The 22,565-nt window shown below is 42.5% G+C and overlaps 1 protein-coding gene across 1 annotated transcript in view; it reads left to right on the forward strand.

Annotated features, from left to right (window-relative positions):
* The window catches only part of adamts6 (ADAM metallopeptidase with thrombospondin type 1 motif, 6), a 67,063-nt gene that overhangs the window by 15,711 nt on the left and 28,787 nt on the right, over positions 1-22,565 (forward strand). The window contains exons 9-14 of the mRNA XM_047570681.1: positions 712-817; positions 3,082-3,228; positions 9,319-9,460; positions 14,377-14,484; positions 18,758-18,903; positions 21,363-21,426. Of these exons, the coding sequence (XP_047426637.1) occupies positions 712-817; positions 3,082-3,228; positions 9,319-9,460; positions 14,377-14,484; positions 18,758-18,903; positions 21,363-21,426 (713 nt within the window). The remainder of the gene's footprint in view (positions 1-711; positions 818-3,081; positions 3,229-9,318; positions 9,461-14,376; positions 14,485-18,757; positions 18,904-21,362; positions 21,427-22,565) is intronic.

Consider the following 22,565-nt stretch of genomic DNA (forward strand, 5'->3'; position numbering starts at 1 on the left):
AAAACAAGATCAAAAATAAGCTACAGGCGAGGTAGACAAAATATACCAAAGTACAAGCAATATATAACCTATAAATATAAAATACAATCATATATATATGTATATATATACTTATAGACTTAAACTTCCATTGAAAATGACCAGAATATAACAAAAGCTATAAATAACTGTGTTTAAATCAAGGAGAAATAAGTGAAACCTTTTACACATTGACGCTCACACACCTGCTTTGCGCTGTCATCTGATCCACGCTGCCGTCACCTGTAGATGTAATCTGTGAGGGATCACCTCCCTATCTGACCTGGACCAGCCACACCTGGACCACGCAGCAGTTTTTAACTTTCCTCTCCTCCCCCTGTCTGTTTCCAACTTTGGAAAATGAGGAAAACATCTAGATTTTCTGACCGTTGGTGAAGGGGCTTCTTATATTTCCCCTCGTTGGCTCACGTTGTAGCCGATCCCTTGTTACATGGATTGAAATGTATAAATCTAACTTGTGTCTAGACATTTTCCAGCAACTGAAATATATATATATATATATGTGTGTATAAAGAAAATAAAAAGAGAAAAGGCATCTGGGCCTTGATGCTAACCTGGGACATCACATGTGAAGGATCTTTCGGTTTTATGGGCGCGCCTCTGAAGAATGCCACAACCTGACCCGGCGTTTGTGTGTTTGTCCGTCTTGTGTGTTTGTGTGTTTGCGTCCAGGCCTGGCCTCAGTCGCTGGAATGTGCGAGCCGGAGAGAAGCTGCAGCATCAACGAAGACATCGGCCTCGGCTCCGCTTTCACCATCGCGCACGAGATCGGCCACAAGTGAGTTTTAAGGAACCTGATGTAAGAAAATATATAAAAAGCATTGGTCCCCGGTGCAGATAACTGAGAGAGAGTCTTTAACGTGACACATAGGAGTTGTTTAAGAGACTCACAAGATAAAAGATTTAAAATGAGCAATATATGACTTTAAATAAGCATAATGATGATGATGATGATTTAAAACAAGTAAACTACTAATAAAACACTATTAAAACCTAATTTAAATAAGAGAAAGTAGCTGTTTCATTGTTGCCTACACTGTAAAACCTCAAGAAACAAAAGTAAAGTTAAAATGAGGATTATATGACTTAAAATAAGCGAAATGTTCAGGAAAATGTGACTCGTCAGAAACATATCTAACGTCAAAGAACCAGCAGATATCTCAAAACTACTAATAAAATACTGTAAAAACGTATTTATTTTTTAAAATAAGTTAAGTTAAATCCCAGTTTTGATAAAGTAGCTGTTGCACTCATCTGTCTTCATCAAAAACTTTAAAAAATGTGGTGGTTCTCCTACGTTAGAGAAGTCGTCATCGTGGCTTTCAAATTCGCCTACACTGTAAAAACTCAAAACTTTAAAATTAGGACTATGGGACTTAAAATAAGCAAAATGATCTGGAAAATGTGACTTACCATCATTTAAAAAATATATATATATTTCTAGCCTCAATGAACCAGCAGATATATCAAAACTACCAAAAAAAAGTGAAATATAGCCACAAGGGACATTTCTTGGTCATGTTAGCTTAGTTGCACAAAAACTTGGAGGAAAATAGATAAAGAAATCAAATAAAAATAATAAATAAATAATAAAATAATAATCAATCAATCAATGAATAAAAATAATACAAATCATTTTATAAAGAAATTTAGAAAATTAAATTAAATTAAATAGAAATAGTAGAGAAATAGTATAATTTATGTAGCAAATATATATTTATATTGGTACATAGGAAGGATATATAACATATATATTATATATCTTCATAAAGTAGATATATAAAATATATATCATATGATATCATATCATATCATATCATAGAGCATTTGTCTATCTTTACATAGAGTCCATGAAAAAAATTGGTCCAGGATTCACGACAGTCTGCACAGAAACTCCCATTTTTTCTGTCTAGCGCCACCATCAGGTGTAAATTTAAAATTTTCCCCCCAGTACTTTGGCTTTTGATTAATCGCCTGCATTAAACGCCTCTGCTGCACAGCGCTAATTAGCAAACATTAGCATGCTAACATTTTAAACCAAGGCATTTTTTTGAATTTTCTTTTACCTTCACTTCATATCATCCATATCAAACCTTTTTTTTTTATTTATTTTATTTTTTTCATCTCTTCCACGATTGTAAATTGCTCTTAAACAAACACTCCTCGGGTTCTCCGGTCTTACATGTTAGCCTGCCCCCGCCTGCAGACGTCCTGAACCGTATCTCGACATATTTCCTCATGCAAATGTCAGCGTCCACATACCTCTGGCTCTTTCTTCCTGAATATAAAGCAAAATAATGATGATGTATTGGTCTACGTATCCCTCTCCAGGGAGTTCAGTAAGATGGCGATTTCCTTTATTATGTCTCGTGTCTGCTTCTGTTGTGGGGCAGTTGTAAAAATAGTCTCTGCTTCTAGAGGATGTATAAAAAACACACACACACGCACACACACTGCAGCGAGGTTTCGAGCGGCCTGATTTATTTCCAGAGTAGAGTAAAATGTCATAAACGCCGGCCTTAGAAAAACAGGTTGAGGACTGCTCGATGTGGTCGGGTTTGTTATATACATTAGAGCTGATTTGTGCGCGTAAGGAAAAGTGAGCTTTGACATCCTGCTGCAGCGTCAGGTTTTTCTCTCGAAAAACCTACAGAAAGAAGAAGAGGAATAGTTTGAGTGATTAATACGCAGCGCGGATTCGGAGTCGGCCACATTCTTGCGTCCCCGGCTGCGAGTCGGCGGTGGCTCTCTCCGTCCCGGCCTGCTCAGACCTGCAGGCGGTGATTGACAGGCAGGCATCAGAGTGGTGATTAGAACCTTTTTTTCATTCCTGCCGAGCCTCCAGACAGGGTTTGACCCCTGACCCCTCCGCATGCACAGCTGTTTCAGAGCCGCGGAGCTCCGTCTTTAAAAGCCTGCCGGGGTTAGACTCCAGCCTGGACCGTCCACCGCCGTCCCCACCTGAGCCACGTGCTCCAGAAGCATCACTTCCACATGCATTAATTGCAGCTTTCACGTCTTTTGTGTGTGTGTGTTTTTCAGTTTCGGGATGAACCACGACGGCATCGGGAATTCCTGCGGCACCAAAGGCCACGAGACGGCCAAGCTGATGGCGGCTCACATCACGGCCAACACCAACCCCTTCTCCTGGTCCGCCTGCAGCAAAGACTACATCACCAGCTTCCTCGAGTAAGTGGATGAGTGCGTTCGGAACGTTTCCGTGCAGATGTCTGGCTTTGCAACCTGCCGCCGCCGCCGCCGCCGGCTGGTCCTTGCGGTGACCCGCTGGGCTGACTCGTATTTAAAGGCCTTCCCCGCTCATTCACATCCATTTCATCACCGAGGCTCCTGCCAGACCTCCTTGTGGCTGTGTGTGATAACCCAACTGCTTTCCACTCCTGGCGTTAGAGCTCGGCGGCGGCGGTGGCGGTGGTGGTGGTGCTGCCTCCAACCACCACCCTGCTGTTGAGCACATGGATCTTTTTTCAGGACCTTACTATATGTGTTCTATATTAAACTAGTGATATTTATAAAAAATGCATCATTATTATCATTCAATATTAAGCTTTTTAAATAATACACAGGTTCAAACATTCAGTTAGCTAGCTAGCTAGCTACACTGTTAGCTTCTCTTCTGCTAATTTTGGAGCGAATGTCTGGGATTTCACCTGGAGCCTGAATAGGCTCTCGGCCAACGACAGAGTCAGTGTGTAACATGCGGCCTCGTGATTGGCTTAATAGGATCGATAGGGGCGGAGCCTACCGTGTACAGGTTTAGATTGACAGGTCTCGGCCCGAGTAGCCGTCTATGTGAAACGAAGTCTTCTGCCTCGAAATATGTTGGATTCATGTTCATTTGCATTTAAAGAAATTTATTTTTTGTGGAGCAAAATTTAAAAAAAATGTATAAAAAATGTCTAATCAACCAAAGATTTTGCGACCCATGAAGACCCATGGTTTAGTGCATAGGTCTTCAACAATCTTTGGTTGATTAGACATTTTTCATATATATTTTTAAAAATTTTCCTCCACAAATTTAAATTTCTTTAAATGCACATTAACATGAATCCAACATATTTTAGTAAAGAGCCCGTGTATTATTTGAATAGCTTAATATTTTATGCAGAATGATAATAATGATGTATATTTATAAAGAGCACTAGGCTACATACAGTAGGGAGGGGGTCCCTCCTTAATCTCTCCATCACATATAGACACATGTAGTTAGAGCAGGCGTCTAAATGAAAAGATGTTGCTTCGTTGACAGATTGAAGAGCTCCTCACAGGCTCTAATATATAATCGAGAAAACATCAAAACCAACTCTTCATCAAAACCCATGTTTCTCTGTGCAGCTCCAGCAACAACACTTCAGCTGTGTTTTCCCCTGGTGGCGGCTAACGCTAACCCACGGAGCAGCTAATGCCTTTTTAATGATCACAGGGTGAGGTCAAGGACCCCCCTCCCACTTATCTTTGTAGCATTTGTGGGACTGAAAAGGTCATCTTCTTATTAAAGTTTGAGAATAAAGAGCACCAATAAAAAAAAAAAGAAAAAAGAGAAAGAAAAAAGGTCACGGCGCTTGTTTGCTGACTCTGCAGAGGTGGTGCACAGATTAGAATTAAGATCCTGATACTGAACTGAAGGCTGCTGCAAAACAGACCGTTATATAAAAAAACGAATCAAATGAAAATAGATCTGACTCTTTTACCAAATAAACATTAGATGGAGACAATATGTGATATTTTACAGCTTTTTTTTTAGATTAAATTTACAATATATTTAAATGCTGGATCTTTTAGAGCAGAAAATCAAAAGAAAACATTCAATAAATGTCTTTTAGAAACATTTATTACCCACTTTTATTCATTATCAAAATCATAGACTACTATTAGACATCACCAGGTCATATTTCTTAAGCCATAACATTATGACCACCTTCCTATTATCGTGTGTCCAGGCCAGAGGCTGTTCTTCGTGTCTTTTTTTAGTTGTTCCTAGCGTTTTTGTGTGTGTGTGTAAGTCTGCTATGGGGTGGGGGTGTCTGGTCTGGTCTAGGTGGGGGCTACAGGTCCTAATAACATCCATATGAATGAACCCCAGGTCCAAAAGTTTCCCAGCAGAACATTAAATTGTCGCAAGATGGTTTAAGATGATATTTACTTCTCCTGTCAGTCAGTGGTCATAATGTTGTGGCTGGTCGGTGTGTCTGCAGTAGATGTATGAAGCATTAAGGGAAAGGTCACATGCATAAATATGTATAAAAGGCGATGGAGCCAATAAATTCTTCTAAACTTTAACAATCTGTGGATTTTTGTGAGAAACATGTAAAGTAGCTGCAGCTTCGTGCAGGTTTCAGTGGAATTTGGTGTCTTTCAGGAGGACACGTCTTTATGCAGATTAGGCCTCCTGGTGTACGATTATGCACAATAAAAACATTTCTCCGATAGAGTCCATTTATTTAAATAAATAAAAAAAGGAGCAGGATGCCTCCATTTGTCACATCACCAAGACGCCGCGGGACGCTTCTTTCCGAAATTCCCACATCACATGGTTGTGGTGGCGGAGGTTTGGCTGCGAGTCTGCGGCGTGTCTGTGTCTTTTGTTGTCCGCGTTTAGAACCGGCGAGGCCCTCCAAGGAAGAGGATAATAGCGGCCGCGGTTGTCAGATGATGTTTCCGGCTGAAAACTGTCTGAACGGTATTAAATGCCAGCTTCCGAGGCGGAGGAGAGGGGCCACAAAGAGCCACTTCTCTGCTGCCCCCCGTCGGGTTCCTGTCCATTTCTGGCTCAAGTATACAAAGAAAATATATATATATATATATATATAAATAAAAGCGAGACAGTTGTTTTACTTCACCTCTGAGCAGAATTGGAATATCTCATCTCAAACGCCTCTTTGCATCAGTCTGGGTTATTTGAGCTTTCGCCTTTTATTGCCTTTATGGCTTTTATGTTTCTCACAAAAGCGTTCTGTCTGTAAACTCCAATTATCCTCCCCTCAATCAGAGTTTTGGATATTGCTCGCGCTTCTCCCTGCCAAGTAAACAACTTTGGCTGCGGTGTTGGCCTAGATTCACCAATTTTTTTTAATTTTTTTTTTTTTTTTTTTTTTTATGCCAGAGCAATATGCGGGGCGCTTTGTTTGGGGATTTTTAGGAACGGTTTATGAATGCGCTCACAGTTCAGTCATAGTTTATCCTCCCGGGCCTGCGTGCCAGTTTGCTATAAACGCTAAGAGGCAGGCAGTTTGGCTTTATTAAACCCTCAGAGGCCACGTACTCTATTGATTCTGATTTTGTTTGACTGGGTGCCTCATGATAATCGTTGGGTTAGCTTGATTTAATCACGCTAGCTGTCTGGTTAATATCTATATATGCGTGTATATGTGAACGGGCCCCGGTGTCAGAGTTCAGGGATCGCTGACGTTTCCGCTTATTAGAAGATATTTCCCCTCGGTGTAATGAATTTGGCTGAATCCGCCGGACAGGAAGCCTTTGCGACAACGTCAAACAATAGCCCCTATGTTTAAACTTTGACTATTTTGTCTCTCTCCAAACCAATAAATACTGAGTCTGGGGGCCTCAGCGGCTGGTGAGAGGGTACTCGGGAGGAACCAGAGTCGGGAAATAGGATTATTCCACCCAGGAACTGAGAAAAGGGGGGTGGGGGGGTTCAAGAGAGGAAGAAAGACAAGAGGGAGTGAAGGGAGAATGTCCTGCTCCTCTTGCTCCGGAATAATTAAGTCTGTGCAATGCATTCTGGGATATCTAAGTCCCCACATGTTGCCTCCTGATGTAAAACTGTCTGGGATTAGGACTGTACTTTAAATTTTGGCAACAAGTGCAGATGTTCTAAAGAATACAGACAGTAATTGACCATATATGGACAGTGGGAGGTGCTGGGGTGGAGCGAGGGGTGGATGTGACATTCAAATGGAACTGGTTGCCCTGGTTACTACGACACGTACAGGGAAAGTTGTTGATATGAAATGCCTGATGAACATCTGTAAACTGGCATCTTTCAGGCTAACAGTTTGTCAAGCTAGCGACCAACAGCTAACCGGGTGTGAAAAATGCTACAGCGTAGCGAAAGGATACGTATCATAGAATTAAAATATGCTGATAACCTGCAGTGATTCTTCTACTCTGACTAATGTTAGCTAACGTTAGCACAGTTACCTCTAGACCAGAGGTCTCCAACGTTTGCATCCAATGTTAAGCTATTCAAATAATACACCGGTTCTAATTTTCATCTTTTTATTTAAAACAGTTGGGTGGTTGTGCAAGTGCTGTGACAATAATTGAGTGAATCAAGTTTTTAACTTTAAACGTAGCTAAATGTAGTAGGGACAGGGAATCACCAAGCTAATATTTAGCCTCAGTAGCTGGGTGACGGGAGCTAGCTTCACTGTTAGCTTCTCTTCTGCTAATATTGCAGCGTGCATCTGGGATTTCACCCGAGGACTGAATAGGCTCTCGGTCGAACCTTCATGTTTATGAAAATTAAAAAATATATGTAAATAAAATGTATGTATGTATAAGAAAAAATAATGTAAAAATGTCCAATCAACCAAAAATTTTGCAACACCTCCTGCAGTACCTCTGCGAACCCCCTAGGGGTCGCGGACCCCCTGTTGAAGACCTGTGCTCTAGACTCAAGGCTGTTGTTGGTCTAACCTAGCAACAGTAACTCAGGAAGTCAGGACAAAGGGGAGGAGCCATCTGGTTGGTGGACCAATCAGACCTAAACGTCCTAAATTTGGTCCCCTGCAGATTCCTGAAGTCTTTCCTTGTTTTCTCCTGGAGTCGACTGGATTCAGTCCCATTAATGTTTCAGTCAGAGTTAATGTTCCCGTCATCCGACACCATCTCCAGAAAACTTGTCTCTTCTTTTTTAAAGCGGGCGTTCAGTGTTTGTTGTTTGAGTGCAGCCACATGTAAATCTTTACTAACTCACTTCCTCCAGAAACCCAAACCACGCTTAGTCATGCTTAGCTTAGCATTGATGCTAGCTGGGCGCCATTAAAACAGAAGGAGAAATTCTGAAGCTACAGGGACCTGGTTTTAGTTTATGGCAATAAATAACTACAAAAGATCAGAGTTGGTTGAAGTAAAACACTGATCCAGGATTCCTAAATAAAACTACGGGAGCAAAAACTAATTTCCAGTGTAGTTTGTGAACAAGTGCATCCAGATACAAGCAGCAAGTCCTGAAGGTATCCATTAACCTGCGTTAACCTTCAGGAATATATGTATATATATATATATATATTTATCTCCAAACCACCAAACCTGGGCACGTAAATGCAAAATTGCAAATATATATTTATATATTTAGTAATTTGGGGGCGAAGCAGCCTTTTATAATTTTCTCCCGGCTCCAGTGTTCAATCTTCCCTCTCTCTCGTGTTGCGGGGCCCAAGTTGCCGTCTGCTCAATCATAAAGTCTAGCGCCGCGTTATTGTTGTCACCGGGCCCAACTTTTCCTTTCGAGGGATGGAAGCATTCCACTGCATGTTGCAGCTGCCACAGCTGGAAAGAACAGAGTGTAATAGTAAATAGTCGGGGTAATATTTTACCTCCGGAGAATCCTCTGACTCAGGGAGAAGCGCGAGGTTTCGACGTCAGGATGAGATACGTCAGTGTTTGTTTAATGGCGTTTGTCTTTCGCGAATTTAACCGAAAAACGCGCGACCCAAAACAAACAGTATCCCGGTTGTTTTAGCTACCAGAATACTGAAATGTAATCTGTGCATTTTTTTTTCCTCCTTCTTCTTCTTCTTCTTCGAGTTTTCAGCGAGTGCACATATTTCTATCTGACAAAACAGACTAAACATAATCCTAGGCCTGGACGTATGACCCATAGCTCACTCCAGATTTTTCTCTTCCTCTCCCTGCGCTGTCATTTTATTGGCTCCTCAGACCAAAGCAGTGACATAGAGGACGGCGGAGCCATATAATCAGAGAGGACCGGTCTCTTTAGGCCTCTGGTGAAATGGGCCTCGGCGCTGTTGTTTGATGAGGAGGCGCTGATGTGTAATATCTGCGTTAATCACATGTCGTTTTGAGGACTCTGACAAGCTTCCTACAGCGGTGGTGGAATAATTAAATGAGTCAAACACCAGCCGAGGTCCAGGAGGAGGAGGAGGAGGAGGAGGAGGAGGAGGGCGGCTGGCTTTAATTGTCCGGTGTTGGCATCTCTTACTGCCATTAGCCACGTGTGGAAAGGTTCCTTGTGGTGTAAGAAACAATCCCATTGTAGGTTTGTCTTTTTGACAGCTCAGGTCGGGGGACGTGTCTGGACAATGAACCTCTGAAACGAGACTTCCTGTACCCAACAGTGGCCCCGGGGCAGGTGTACGACGCAGACGAGCAGTGCCGCTTCCAGTACGGGGCCTCGTCGCGCCAGTGCAAGTACGGGGTAAGAAACCAGCATCTTTCCCAGCTCCTCACGCTTTTACACTCATTGCACACATCTCACTGCGTCCTCCGAAAAGCAGAGCGGAGACATAAACACATGTGAAAACATCATTTTCGCGGTAATAGAGATGGATCCGTGCAGCAAACCCCTTAAATATTCTTACATCATGCACACACACACTGGTGCAGAGTCTGGATCTCCGATCTGCAACGTTCCTCCAACGGCTCGTTGGAATATGAATAGTGGATTTACCTCCACAAAACTCATTTCACTGGCCCGAGGAAGTTTTATCTGTGGACGAGACGAGAGGGAAGCGGACGGACGTCTCGAGGAAGTTTTTGGCTTCCTGTCATGAAAAATGGAAAGGAAGGAGGAAGAAAAGAAAAGAGGAGGAGAGAAGGTAGAAGGCTGAGACCTTTATCTGTAAATACAGGAAGTATAGCTGTCAGATTAATGGATAATGAAAACAACGTTGTTTCTCTTATAGGAGCCAAATAAGTGTTAAAGAATAAAATAAAGCAGAGCTTTTCCAACTTATTAAAACCTGATTGATCATATTGGAGATCTGCAGAGGCGGCTACTTAACGGTGACCTCTTCTTCCTCTTCTTGTGTTGGTGTTGTGTTACTGCAGCATGTTGAACGAGATCATCTGCTCAGGGAACCGGTTAACGTCTGAACATCATCACGAATAAACCGTAGCTCTATATCCTTTGAACTAACACTTTTTAAACCCAGTGTCCTCATACGGGGACGTTGGAAGTTTCAGGTTTGCAGCAGCTTATTCTGCTTCATTTAAACTTTAAAACATGACAACGGATTCATTCTGCAGCCGATCACGTAACAAAAGTCAGATTTTACATTTGAAATTTGTTCTATCCGTAGTAATGAGCTATAACTTGCTAACGAGCTATAAGCTATAACCCTAATTAGCAAGAACTCGATTGAGGACAGTTTTATAACATGTCCACACATGAGGACGTCATTTCTCCCCCAAAACTACTTCCAGTTCAAAGATAAGCTTTTATAATTCTTACTTCTTTGTGTCAGTTTGGTGCATCCCAACTTTTAAAGTTAAGCTTCTTACTGTCCAGGTTCACCCACATATGCATGTTTATGACGCTACATGGTTAGCATTTGTGACATCATATCTACTTTTATTCATTACACTGATACTGTCCCATCAACTTGATAAAGTAAAGTATGTAAAAAAGCTTTTTACACGTCTTTTAATGTTGTAATAGTTCCCAGTAAAGATTAAAAAGGGTTAATGATGAGAGGAATTGTTTAATAAATGACCGAGGTGTCTTTCCACGCATTACCTCATCCCTCTTTTTAATCTCTACATTTCCCAGACACGGAGATGAAGGGCTGAAGTCAACACTCCCTCCTCTTTTCTTTTTCTTTTTCTTTTTAAAGTCTGTAATGATAATGATTCACCCGTCTGCCCGACTAATGAGAAAACCTTGGTACAGCCGGTGACACAGGCAGCGAAAGACGAGAGCCGGTTTAAAACGAGCGGCTGAAAGATTCCTCGCGGATTTAATGAGCGGTAATAGAGAGAGATTAGCTGAGATCATGGACTTATTTCATTTCAGCGAAAGAGAATTTCTGAAAAGCAGATTATAACAGGCCACCAAAAAAATCAAGAGGCCTGTTATTCTGGCTCCTGAGCTCATAATTGTGGTTTTAGATCAGAATGAAAGACGGAACGTTTACGAGTTTATGAGCTGATTCAAACTCGGAGCGTTTTTCATCTGGCAATCAGATCTGTTTCATACGGTCACCTGGGAAAGAGATGCCCTCCACGCACGGGACGGACCGCAGCAGAAATAATAAATGGTTTCTGGTGGAGTCTAAAGCTCAGCCACGACCTACTGAACTTTTTTTTTTTTTTTCGGAGCATATTGCAAAAGAATTTAGAAGATGAGTGATAAGAAGAGGAAGTTTAACCGCATCAGAATTTATCTCTAAGAAATCTATAAATAATGTCACGCTGTAGTTGTAATATTTCACTGGTGGAACATTAGGACACAAGGCTGGAAGATAACGAGATGATTTGCAGTGAAACCACAAATCTGCATCACGTTCGTTTATCTTCGGGGGGGGAAGGACGGAGGAAATTTAGCACCACGCGTGACCCGGTGTGAAGAGAAACTGTGTGAACGGGGAAGTAATGGACCCCCAGACGGTCAATTACTGGAACAGCTTCATTATTCAGGCTTTTATTTATTTATTTTTTTTTATGTCCAAAGAACAAGAACTGCTTCAGGCAACGCGTCAGATAATAATAAATTCCTTCTCTTAGTCACAGTCAAACCTTTTAAAGTCGACATATACGCAGATCAGCCACAACATTATGACCGACTGACCGACAGGAGAAGCAAATATCATCTTAAACCATCTTGTGACAATTCTGTGTTGCTGCTGGGAAACTTTTAGACCTGGTATTCATTCATGTGGGTGTTACGTAGCACCCACCTAGACCAGACCAGACACCCCCCCACCTCATAGCTATGACACTCCTTGATGGCAGCACCCATGACACAGACACAAAGAGAAACTCAAACAAAAACAGCACAAGGTGTTGACCTGGCCTCCAAATTCACTACATCCCAAACTGATCCCACTAACAACATTGTGTTGAAGCCATTGACTGTTTATACTGTGGACGTAACGTCACCCATTGGATTCTGAACCTCAAAAATGAAGCCCAAAGTGGGCGGAGCCTGAAATCGCCATGTTTGATGAGCTTTACTCCGCCCACACACGGACACTCCAAATATGGACATGGGGGTCGTGTTGGGGCGGAGCTAAAGCAGCCTGGCCATTAAGACCCGCCCACCCAACTCTCCTCTACCTGTTAGCTCAGGCTAACACCTGTTAGCTCAAAGCGGGAACGCCCTTAATGATGTAAAATTTTAAACATGAATAACTGTGGTATTCACAAGTTCAATATTTAAAGGTTTCTAGGGTTGCCAAGAGGAAATATCTTATACTAGCTCGTCTCACAGTGGAAACATCAACTCAATCCTAAAATCCAACTACGAGGTTTTTAACTTTAAACAAATAATCACTAAAACTCAGATCCCCAGAGGATACACGCTAACATCTGCATATCCTGCAAATGCGTCAACGTTGCAACAAGAACTCATCGTCCTGCGGTTTGTTTTCAATCCAAATTAGCGTTAGCATGCTAACATGCAAAGCTACAATGGTGGATGAGGTAAATGGACACGTGGAGCTGTGAAGGATAAAAGACAAAAGCTTTTAACGCCTGTCTTTTTATTATTATTATTATCGTCGCGCTGATTGTTTAAATCTAAACAGATTAAAGTGAACACCTACACGTTCACATAAACACAGAGTTTATTAGCGACACTGAACTGAAGCTAATGCTGCGATAAATCCTCCGCTCGTGAAAGGTGTGATGTTTAGTTTCTGTTTAAAGCTTTATTGTTACTCCGGTGGCTGCACATTAAAAGTGACAGGTGTGTTTCTTTTACTCCGTCCAACCCCGACATCAAACGGCCTCCACGTCTGCTCTGGAGACGCCCGCGTGGACCCACGCGGCCTCGAACGGCTTATTTGGTGTCAGTGAAAATCTGGCGACGCTGGATTTAATAAATTCAGACAATAGAAGCGAAAAATAAATCTGTCCTCGGCTGAGTCGTGATTACTTGGGATTTTTGGAGCGGCTGCCAGCGCAGAGCCTCACAACGGCGATATTTCACCGGCCGTGGCCCGCGGTGCCTTCAGGGGGGGTCGGCTAAATTTAAACGATTTTTTTAAAGATGATTGTGTCAGAGGTGGGAAGAGCAATACAGACGAGGAAGTTGCGGCTACTTATTCCGACCAGTTTCCAGGCCCCAGACGTATGAAACACAATCAACCTTTGATCGCCGTATTAGCGAGGCCCCCCGACTTTTTCTTTAGCTTGTTCTCCGCTCACGTAAATCCATCAGGTCCGCGTCCCCCGTCCGCTCAGGCCCCGGCCCCCCTGACCTTTTAGCATGGCTGAGATAGCGAATGAAGCTGCAGGGCGGTTTATTGAAACCAGCTGGGCGAAGGGGAGTCCCCAGCAGCCAGAGAGAGTGGCAGTTTGCTGCTTTATTTAATCTGGACAGGCTCAGGGAGCCGCGGGGCCGTGGCATATTTACTGACCCCGGGGTCGGGATCTATGCGTGGGATCGTAACTCTTTTTCATGGGCCTGCTCCTCTGCCCGTACACAGTTGTCCTGTAAAAAAGCCTTTGAAGTGGAGACGGGACGCGACCCGGTTCGGTTTAATGGGAAATCTAATGTGCGGCTCAGTCCTTGTAACACATGTTCTCTTTACGCGGTTATTTATCTGAGGGCAACTTAGTGCTGTCTTCCTCCTCTCCTGGTAATCTAAATGGATTCTCCTCATGCTCTAGACAGAGGAGCGGTGATGTTCGTCTTTATCTCAGACTTGGTGGGGTGTGGGGAGGGGGGGGGGGGGGGGGGGGGCATTGCTCACTCTTGATTTCCCCCAAGAAGCCAAAACAGGATTTCTTGAACTGATGTCACGGTCCCGTGTGGTCCCGAGGTGAACGTGAGCAAACGTTAGTCATGGTGTTGATCCAGATGACTCTTCATTTCTCATAATTGAACATTAAGAGCCCCCGCTGACCCTATTGCTCAAGACGCACGCTGATCCGAAGCATATGGGGCTCTTGAAGATGCCTCTCAGCGGCCTTGATGTGGTCCCGTCAGCTCCTCTGATTTGATCTGGAATCGTGGAGATTTATAGATTTATTTTTGGTGCTGTTTTCTTCTTCTTCTTCTTCTTCTTCTATGTCGTCGTCGTCGTCTTCACGGCTGCCAGACAGCAAGATTTAACAATTTATAACCGGATTGATTTATTCTGACCAACTTGCCTTTGCCTTCTTTCCTAGGAAGTGTGTAGAGAGCTCTGGTGCCTTAGCAAAAGCAACCGCTGTGTAACCAACAGTATCCCTGCAGCCGAGGGGACCCTGTGTCAGACCGGCAGCATCGAGAAGGGGGTGAGTAGTGTTCTCCGTGCAGAAGTGCTTCGGATTCAAAAAAATCTTTTAAGAAACAAACTCTCTGTGTAGTTGATATTTTTTTTTTACTCGTTTCACTTGGAAACAGCGTTACCAAGGCAACCAGAGCCTGGGACGTCCCGACCACTCAGCCACGAGATTTATCTCTTTACTTAAAGAACTGTTCCTTTAATGATGGAACAAAGTGCAGATGAATGGGTAAACCAGGACAGAGCAGTTAGAGAGGAGTGCATGCAAAAAATGCTTGAGATTTAAATCTTTTAATACACAAAACTCTGCACTTATTTACGGAAACACGGTTTGTGCACAGAGCAAAACTAGAACATGACATAGGATTTCTTCCTGTTCTGCAGCTGCCTTGTTTTCATTTACTTTGCTTTAGACCTGATGAGTGTAATTTATTTGGCCTAGCTGTGGTGATTTCATTCGAATACCAAACTGTCCCTGCAACATTTCCCGCATTCTCCTTCTCTGCATCATCCAGACAAAACCGACTCATAGTGAGGTTAGTCTCCGGGAAACTGACGTCAGTCTTGCAGCAGAACTCTTGCAGGGAGAGGATTCAGAGATGGATATTTTCAAATAAAACTCCTGAACCAACTCCTGAGACACGACGCGCTATAAAGCCCGTCTATGTGTGCAGCACTTTTCACTGTGGGAAGGGATACGATTCCCCGAGTGTGCGCTAACGCTACAAAACACACACACATACGCATAAGCAGGCCAGGCCTTAGGTCATCAGTCCGCTGTTGATGCCAGCCAGGTTAGAGGAGACAGTTTTAACACGGATTACGGCGGCCATTGTCACCGGATGGTCCGACGTCTAAAAGGGAAGAATGGGAGAGTGTCACGAGCTGTCACCCGTGATTACCATTAGCTCAGTGGAGCCTTTGAGGACCGGGGCCCACGGACAGGGTCCTGGACAACACAGGGGGCCCCAGGTTGAGCCCCGGGGGCTTTGGAACGGCTTTTTTTGAGCAGCTTTAGGAGATCCAGCGGCGGGACGGCTTCAAAGTAATACGACTGTCAGCCATTTCTCACCCAGCGTGTAATGGAGAGAGGCCCCTGCAGCAGGAGCAGGATACTAGCATACCACTAGCATGAAGAGATACTACTAGCACACCACTAGCATGAAGAGCATACTAGCATACCACTAGCATAAAGAGCCATACTAGCATACCACTAGCATGAAGAGCATACTAGCATACCACTAGCATGAAGAGCCATACTACCATACTACCAGCAGGAAGAGCCATACTAGCGTACTACTAGCATGAAGAGTTGTACTAGCATACTACCAGCAGGAAGAGCCATTCTAGCATGCTAGCATAATTAGCCATACTAGCATACCACTTGCAGGAAGAACCATACTACCATACTACTAGCATAAAGAGCCATACTAGCATACTACTAGCACAGGGGTCGGCAACCTTCAACCCTCATTATAAAGAACTATAATGTGTTGCATTTATGAAATGGAAGAACTGCTACAGAGAAAATAAAATTTTATTTATGCATACATAACAGGGATTTATCTATGGTTGGCTTACCTCCTGTCGAAAAGTTCAATAAATAGCGGGCTGCACCTGCCGGCGGGTGTCGCACATCGGCAGTTGTGACGTATATTTTGATCGACTAAAAAATTAAACACATTTTATTTTATTTTATTTTTATTTAATGTTACAATATCACCATAAATTCAAATTTAGAATTATATATATATTTAAAAAAAAAAAACGAACTAAAATAAAATACATTTGAATTAAATACTCGATAGCAGCAGTATGTGTGCTGCAATGCACTATGGGAGTTCAGTGTATTTGGTTGACGTCACACCCATGAGTGTAGTGTGGCATTCAATGTCATTCAGTTGTTGCGTAGCTCCCGCTCGTCCACTATCGAGTGAATAGTTGCCGGCGCAGTTAGTGAAAAAGTGAACGACTTTGATCAGCGTCCCTGCTCCGCACCACTCGCCACAGAGAGCCGCAGCAGAGGGAAGAAAGAGCCACGGGTTGCCGACCCCTGTACTAACAGGAAGAGCCATACAACTAGGAGGAAGGGTCATACTAGCATACTACTAGCATTAAGAGCCATACTACTAGCATTAAGAGCCATACTACTAGCATTAAGAGCCATACTAGCGTGCTACTAGCATAAAGAGCCATGCTAGCATACTACTAGCATTAAGAGCCATTCTAGCATACTACTAGCATTAAGAGCCATACTAGCATACTACTAGCATTAAGGGCCATGCTAGCATACTACTAGCATTAAGAGCCATACTAGCGTGCTACTAGCATAAAGAGCCATACTAGCGTACTACTAGCATAAAGAGTCATACTAGCGTGCTACTAGCATTAAGAGCCATACTAGCGTACTACTAGCATTAAGAGCCATACTAGCGTACTACTAGCATTAAGAGCCATACTAGCGTACTACTAGCATTAAGGGCCATACTAGCATACTACTAGCATTAAGGGCCATACTACTACACTATTTATGCTACATGCTCTTACTACTTATCGCACTTCCGGTTAGATGCTAAATTGCATTTCGTTGCTCTGTACCTGTACATGTGCAGTGACAATAAAGTTGAATCTAATCTAATCAAAGAGGTGGAGGTGGTGGAGTTTTGAAATTGAACCCTCAGACATATACCTCGGTCCCTCTGCTAATCCCGTTAAGGCAGCGTCTCAGGACGTGAATGAGTAAGTCAGAGAAAGAGGACAGTGGCCCAACGTAGCCCTCACCTTGACTGTCCCCGTCTCTCCGGGTTATTAACCCACTGACACAGTTGGGGAGACAAAGGTCCGCCTCTGATCCCCTCTCCTCTCTGGACCTATGAACAGATTATCACCGGGTTTAGCGCTCCGCTCACCTGCCTCTGAAACCGGCTCACGGTGCAGCCTGGACCCGGAAACACTCTGCAAAAACCCGCAGAATCTAAACCAGACGTGGTTCTTTTAATGAGGATTTTTTTTTTAATGTGTAAGAGAATGCACAAATGAAAGAAAGAGTTCTGCAGTTTGGAAAATATGAAAAAAAAGTCTGTTTCTGTTTGTTTCTGTTCCTGCGTATTTACGCTAAACTAGGCTAAGCTAAACCCAAGCTAGCCAACCTTAAAGGATGAGACCAGTTAACAAAACCTAATATGCAAACATAACAAGTTTGGGTTCTGCAGGATGCATAAAAAAAGGGTATTTATACTGTACTTGGTCCATAAGTACAGACACTGGCATCGTTAGCCCCCCCTAAATATTTTAATGTTACTTATTTTTGCAAAAAAGACAGTGGTTGATACTCATAACGTAGTTGACTTTATTTCACCCAGACTGAGGAAAAACGTGTGTCTGTGTAGTTTTTCAAGTTTCCTCTTGTTCTGCAAAAACTTCTGGTTTAATACGAATAAAATAACGATTTTTTTCTCCTTTACTTCACTTCCTGTTTTATTTTTCCACATCTTTTAAAGAACCAAAGATAAATTTACTTGTGTAGCATTTTTGTAAAAAAAAAAAAAAAATTATTTTAGAGTAAATACACAGATGATGGTTCACACCCATAGTATAGTTGACTTTATTTGATCCAGACTAAAGTATTTTTCAGGACTTATTGTCTTCTTCATCTACAAAATCTTCTGGTTTTATAGGAATCAAATAATTTTCTCCATTAGTTGTCTTAAAGATTTATTTTTTTCATATAACAAAGGACCTAAACTCTCATTTATTAATTTTTTTTAGAGTCTAAATCTAAAGTTGAAATGTGCTCCCAATCAGAGTGTGGACGTCCCAACTACTCAGCCACAAAGACAGAGGATGGACCAGATTTATCTCTTTACATATACAAAGTGAAATAAAAAAAAAAAATGCCGAGCTGTTCGTTTAATGATAAAACACAGTGCAGATAAATGGGTAAACCAGGACAGAGCAGCTGAAGAGGAGCAGCTACAGGAACTGATGCAGGAGCAGAAACCATGGGGATGAGCGATGGTGTAATTCCCAGTTACTTTTTGTGTATACGCGGTTTTTAAAGATGGAGAATTGGGGGGTTGAGTTAATGTAGGAAAACTTCATCAGTCAGGTTGTGTATAGTCTGAATTTCACTCTCTACCCATGCTGGTGGATTTATGTGAGCTCCTAAACGGTTGGAAAACTGTAAAACTGACACTTAAGTATTCTGAGTCTCTTTAACTGGAGTCTCCTCCTCCTCCTCCTCCTCCTCCTCCTCCTCCTTTTCTCTGCTTCTGCCCGGACAGTGGTGCTACCAGGGGGAGTGCGTGGCGTTCGGTACCTGGCCTCAGAGCGTGGACGGGGGCTGGGGGCCGTGGTCGATGTGGGGGGAGTGCAGCAGGACCTGTGGGGGCGGTGTTTCCTCCTCCATGAGGCACTGTGACAGCCCAGCGTAAGTAGGCAAAGTAAGCCACAGCAAGCTGAACACACACAACCAGGTCCTGCCTACAGGTGTGTGTGTCTGTGTGTGTCTGTGTGTGTGTGATATGGATGTGTGTTGAATTTAATTACCTGTGAAATATTAACTTTTAATTTCATTACTTTTTATTGTTTCGTGGTTAACTCCTGCAGGATGTGATGAAGCATTTAACCATTAATAACAACAGGAAGTGATGATTTATTTAAGCTCCTCCCATAATTACTGGATATACACCGATCAGGCATAACATTACGACCACCTTCCTAATATCGTGCAGCTTTCCAAAACAGTTTGGGATCTGGTGACTATGGAGGCCTGGTCAACACCTCGTGATGTTCTTCATATATATATATTTTTTAACACTTTTTAGTTCCTAAAGCATTTTTTGAGTCCCTGCTGCCATCAAGGTGTGTCATTGCTATGGGGTGGGGGGTGTCTGGTCTGGTCTAGGTGGGTGCTACATGTCTAAATATCATCCACATGAATGAATGTCAGGTCATAAAGTTTCCCAGTAGAAAATTGAATTAATTGTGGGTTATGGTCAAACTTAACCCTTTAAAGCCTGGTGATATGTTACTGTTAAAGTTGCGCTTTCTGGAAAAAAAAGAGCTGCCATTATGGTAATTATGACGGATGGGGGGGCGACGCAAGACTGGGGAGACCCAGGAAGAGAGAGTTGTTTGGAGGGACTTGTTGGTAATAAACTGACTTAATTATACCCTTGAGATGTCTTCCAGACACCATTGGTGAGCTCCCGTAATTCAGAGTTTTAGTTTGTCTATGCGTTGTTGTTGTTTTTTTGTCTTTCATGCATTTGCAAGGGAAAAAAATAAATACAATAGAATAAGTTATTATCTGCAGAGTTTCACCATAATGGAAGACTGACCCTAAGGCTCAAAGAGAATGTTTTAAAGTTTTGTGATGTTTCGTTCATGTGTCGTCGGCCAAAACAAACACACTTTGAAACATCACCCTCTTTAAGATTTAAAGCTGTAAATGACCACAAAGACAAATATTTATCATATTAACTGCTGAGAAAACACATCCTTTGTGTAGAAAGTCTTGGCGTAATTTGAGGTCCGCTGTCAGAGCTCCTTCCTCGGAGATTTGTTTTAACCTCCTGAGACCCGGCGTCCTCGTATGGGGACGTTACGTTTTAGGTTCGTTGCAGCTTATCCTGCTTCGTTTAGAGCCGTGGTCCTCATAATGGGACACTTTTGTCTGTCATGTACTGGCAGCTTTACGCTTATTAACTTTTCTAGTTTGATATGATGTGAAAATTGAACAAATTCACAAGTACACGTTTGAGGACGTTGGGATTTCATTGTTTCCAATTATGCTGTTGCATTAAAACAGACGTCTGCCGAGTTCAATATTATTACAACCATTTTGCATTCAATATTAAGCTAAATTTGTAGGGGAAATTAAAAAAAATATACAAAAAAATGTCTAATCAACCAAAGATTTTGCATTAAAATAATAATAATTATATTTTGGTTCACAATCGGGACTTAACTTGTAATGTACGGTGAAATAATCCCTGTATTACTTCCAGTGAAAACATGATGCTTATTTTTCATACTTCTTAGCTGCCACTAATCCCAAATACCTAAAGATCTCAATCTTATCTTAAAGAGATGCATTCCAAACAAATGCTCGGGTCTCAGGAGGTTAAACCAACCCCCCACCCTCCCCATGCATCCTCACCAGACAAATCACTGACCAGAGCATCGTCATCTGGCTGACTTTCTCTTTCTGGCTGGCAGACATCTGGGATCTTTATCCTCCCCTCCATCGCAGCAGCATTCCTCTGTTTTGGAAGCGAAGGTATTACGTCAAACACGTCACGGGGAAGACGAGAGGAAGGGTGAACCAGAGGGAAGGGGGGGAAAAAAGAGACGGTGGGGAGGCAAGGAGAGAAGAAGGCATAATGTGGAACACCTGTGAAAGGTGATCGCTGCTGCCGCTGCTGCTGCTCAGGCATCGGTGCAAAGGAGGAGGGAGGCAAAAAAAAAAAAAAAAAAAACTAGAGCCAGACCAGCCTCCAACACATTCATTACAGAGCCTGTCTCTCTCTTGCAGTGAAGTGGAAATAGTCGTGGAGGGGAAGATGAAGGAGGGGGGGTGCAAGAAGGAGAGAGATGATAAGAGAAGGAAAACAAACCCTTATGGAGATAGATAGTACTAGATGTGCGGTTGGAGAATCCTTCTGAGGTTTTTGAAAAAAAAAAAATCTAAATGTCATGTCACACTAAAGAGCTCCGGGAAGGCAGCTTGGATTTCATGAATGAATCGCTTGCACACAAAAACATACTTTGTGTTCTGGCACCAACACTTCCCATATCCTAAAAGATCCTGAATGATGGCTTCTTTGTTTTTAATTGTGATTTCACGACTCATTGATTCTCATTTAATTGTCTTGTGTCTCTCAGGCCGTCCGGAGGAGGCAAGTACTGTCTCGGGGAGAGGAAACGATACAGATCCTGTAACACCGATGTGAGTTTTCTACTTTCCTCTGCCTCAAAATCTAGAGAAAGTATAAAGAGAGAAGTCCGCTCTGCAGAACATGTTATCTTTACAGGCTGCACGTCAACCTCGCCGACATATTTCCTTCCTGGAACGGTGATGACGAAAATTCAATATTCCCCCAGTGTCTTCGGGTTTATTCGCTCCTTTGTCACTTTTCAGTTCATATATTGTTTGGGACACTTCGCTCCAGTCAAACGATGATGACAGCTTCAGAGCGTATTTCATTGAAAAAGCGTTTCGCAGACGTTTTTCTTTTTCTTTTTTTAGGGTTCTGGAGCAAAGCTTTAAACAAATATTTAACATGGCCACGAGCAGAGATCTCCTGTTCAACTATTTCTAGGTGGCCCTGCTTCTTCTTCTTCTCCTTTCTTTTTTTTCCCTGCTAGGTGAAAATTGAAATAGTTCGGGCCCCGCTGGATGTTTAACCGCAGCTCTTAAAAATAACAGCTCAGAGCAAGGACCGAGTGTTTTTGTTGGAAAACAAACATCCACCCTAACCGCTGTTTTATCACGCCGACCACACCTCATCCAAGGCAATGTGTGTGAGAGGGAGAGACTGATGGGACCAGATATATGCATGATGACAAATACTCACATGCATAAACTGGGGTTCTACTTTTTCTTTCTTTCCTTCTTGCTACTACATTGGTATTGGTCCTGTGAGAGACCAGACTGCATGCCAGAGCTGCTTTGCCTCCACTAATGATTGAATTAAAGATGATTAAAGGGATATTCCAGCAGTTTATATACTTACCTCCATGCAGATGTACTCTACTTTAGGAATTTTTTTAGCAGAAATGGAGCTAATGACCTAAAGTATTGCACCATATAAGAGACATGAGAAGTTAAAGGATCTAAAAGTTTGTTAGATATCATCCTAATCAGGGAAAGAATGGACGCACCAATTTTCATGACAATCTTTCCCTTTATTGAGACGCTTCACTTAAAAATATCTCAGAGTTCATTAGAATCAATCCTCTGGTGACCATGAGGATCTGTTTAAAGTGTCCTGACAATCCTTCGTGCTGCAATAGATGTTCCTGTGGATAAAATCTAATTTTTACAATCTCGAGTCATCAGATGAGAAGTTAAACGGGTCACCATAA

The sequence above is a fragment of the Mugil cephalus genome, chromosome 19 (assembly GCF_022458985.1).
Source record: "Mugil cephalus isolate CIBA_MC_2020 chromosome 19, CIBA_Mcephalus_1.1, whole genome shotgun sequence".
NCBI classification, from domain to species: domain Eukaryota; kingdom Metazoa; phylum Chordata; class Actinopteri; order Mugiliformes; family Mugilidae; genus Mugil; species Mugil cephalus.